Raw genomic sequence first — 2,388 nt, forward strand, 5'->3', positions numbered from 1 at the left:
AGACACCAAGGTCAGTGGAGAAGGTGGGGGAGGAGGTGCTCCAGGCACCAGAGCTGGAAATCCTCTGCTGGCCGTGGTGAGGACCATGGTGAAGCAGATTGTCCCCCTGCAGCCCATGGGGTCCACGAGGGGTGCAGAGATCCACCCACAGCCCGTGGGGAGGTGCTCACGCTAGAGGAGCAGGTGGATGCCTGGAGGAAGCTGTGATCCAGTGGGAGTCCAGTGCAGGGAAAGGCCTTGTTCCTTGGGATGGAAACAGCCTGGCCTGGGCTCAGATGTCTGAACCCTGTGGACAAGAACTCATGGGGCAGCAGATTCCAGCAGCTGCTGCTTGAGAGATTGGAGCCATGGCAAAGAAGTTTGCAGAGGACTGTCTCCAGTGGGAGGGACCCATGACTAAGTAGAGGACTCCTCTCCCTGAACAACAGAAGAAATTTTGGTCATGGACTGACCAAAAAAACCCATACCCTGCCTGCCACAACCCCCTGTGCTATTGGTGGGAAAGAGGGAGGGGGGTGGGCAGAGAAACAGTGTATTAAAAGCTTGTGTTTAGTTCTCATTTGCCTCCTCTGACTCTGTTCAGGGTTAGGTACCAATAAATCACTTTGCAACTTTAAGTTCTCAATCTGTTTTACCCTTCACTTCATCCTGCCCAGGTCATTATCTAGACTCATGAGCCCTGTGTGTGTGTGTGTTAGGGTTTTTTTTTCCCCTCCCCTCTGCACAGCTGCAGCAGGGGTGAGAAGAGAAAGCAGATTTTGTAGGTGCCTGGCATTTGGTCAGGGTCAAACCAAAACACTGGGTCACTGGCAGTGTGGGTCACCAGGGCTCTTCCCAATGAGGCTCCTACAATGGGGGATGAATACAGAGCAGTGCACGAAGCTCTTCCCCCACTCGGGGCACTCGCAGGGCTTCCCTTACTGGTGCATCCGTTGGTGTCTGGCCAAGTGAGAGCTCCTGGAGAAGCTCTTCCCACACTCGGGACACTCATAGGGTCTCTCCCCTGTGTGGATGCGCTGGTGCCTGATGAGGTGGGAGTCGCGCTTGAAGCCCTTCCTGCAGTCAGGACAGCGAAAAGGCCTCTCGTCTGTGTGAATCCGCTCATGGCGGAGGAGATTGGAGCTGGTGTGAAACCTCTTCCCACACTCGGAACACTTGTAGGGCCTCTCCCCAGTGTGGATCCTCCGGTGGATGATCAGGTCAGAGCTGTCTCTGAAGTTTTTCCCACATTCCCCACACTCATAGGGCCTCTCCCCAGTGTGGATCCATTTGTGACGGATCAGGTGAGAGCTCTGGCTGAAGCTCTTCCCACATTCCCCACACTCGTAGGGCTTCTCGGTCTCATGAAGCTTCCCAGGAATCTCCAGCTCTGAACTCTGGCTGAACCTCTTGCCAACTTCCTGGCACAGGGTGGGTCTTTGCTCTTCAGAGCACCCTGGGCTGGGTTTGCAGCCCCTTCTTGTGCAGCATCTCTGGGGCTTTTCCTCCCGGTTGGATTCCTGGGTCATGGAGCTGCTCAAAATGGCCTCTTCCATGAGGTTCTGCCATAAGGACTTGTCCTCCCTGGTCTCTCTCCTCAGCTCATTGTCTGGGGAAGGAAGGACAAGGAGAGGATTTGGGATTTGCCTCCATGCCAGAGGGAAGGGGAAGGAGATCCCCCAATCCATCTCTACCAGGACAGAGTCAGCAGCAGGGTTGTCCTGCAGCCAGGGGCGATGCTGGGCTGGGAGATGGAGGAGAAGAGAGCAGGAAAGGGGCAGTGACTTCCTCCTCACCTGCCTGGCTGTCCTGGGGCATCTTCCTCTTCCTCACAGCCTCCTCCTCCATGCAGCCAAGTTTTGGGAATTGGAAATCCTCGTTTGGGTGAGAAAAAGGTGTGAGTCCCTTGGGTTGGGGGTTCCTCCTGCCCAAGTCTATCTCTGAAAGTCACCAGGGGTTTTGTGTCTATAAAATCCTCCTAAAATAAGAATGAGTTCAGAAAAAATCTCCCAAGGTTCCCCCTTTCCAGTCTCCTGTCTTTGGGGTTCTGGGGTTTCCCATTCTCAAAGCTGCTGGGGCTCCCATGGGTCCTGCGGATCCCCTTCTCCTGGGTCCTGATTAGGGATGCTGTGGGGTTTTGGTGCTCCCAGGGGTCCCTTCTTCCGTGATTGTGCTTTGGCTCTCAGGGCTCCCAGGGTCCCCCTCTTCAGGCTCCCCCCACTCCAGGCACTCGGGGCTTCCCCCTCTCCCCATGGCCCCTTTCAGTGTCACAGTGTCCCAGCCCTGCCTCATCTCCAGCCTCCCCCACCCCTCCAGGCTGCCAGGGGTCCCCCAGCTCTGGTATTGCCCCTCTCTGCTCTCTCCACTCGGGGAGTACAACGTTCCACCTCCCTGGGCTCTCTCAGGGAT

General features: G+C 56.1%; 1 protein-coding gene across 1 annotated transcript; it reads right to left on the minus strand.

Annotated features, from left to right (window-relative positions):
• Nucleotides 1-818: 818 nt before the first annotated feature.
• LOC146420549 (uncharacterized) lies at nt 819-1,861 on the minus strand. Its single transcript, XM_085048141.1, has 2 exons — nt 1,776-1,861; nt 819-1,588 (listed from the first exon to the last, which is right to left on the minus strand). The coding sequence occupies exons 1-2, from the start codon at nt 1,825-1,827 to the stop codon at nt 918-920; spliced, it is 723 nt and encodes a 240-aa protein (XP_084904267.1). The 5' UTR covers nt 1,828-1,861; the 3' UTR covers nt 819-917.
• Between the last annotated feature and the right edge of the window lie 527 nt (nt 1,862-2,388).

This window comes from Lichenostomus cassidix, unplaced genomic scaffold (genome assembly GCF_008360975.1).
Source record: "Lichenostomus cassidix isolate B80296 unplaced genomic scaffold, HeHo_3.0 HiC_scaffold_167, whole genome shotgun sequence".
NCBI classification, from domain to species: domain Eukaryota; kingdom Metazoa; phylum Chordata; class Aves; order Passeriformes; family Meliphagidae; genus Lichenostomus; species Lichenostomus cassidix.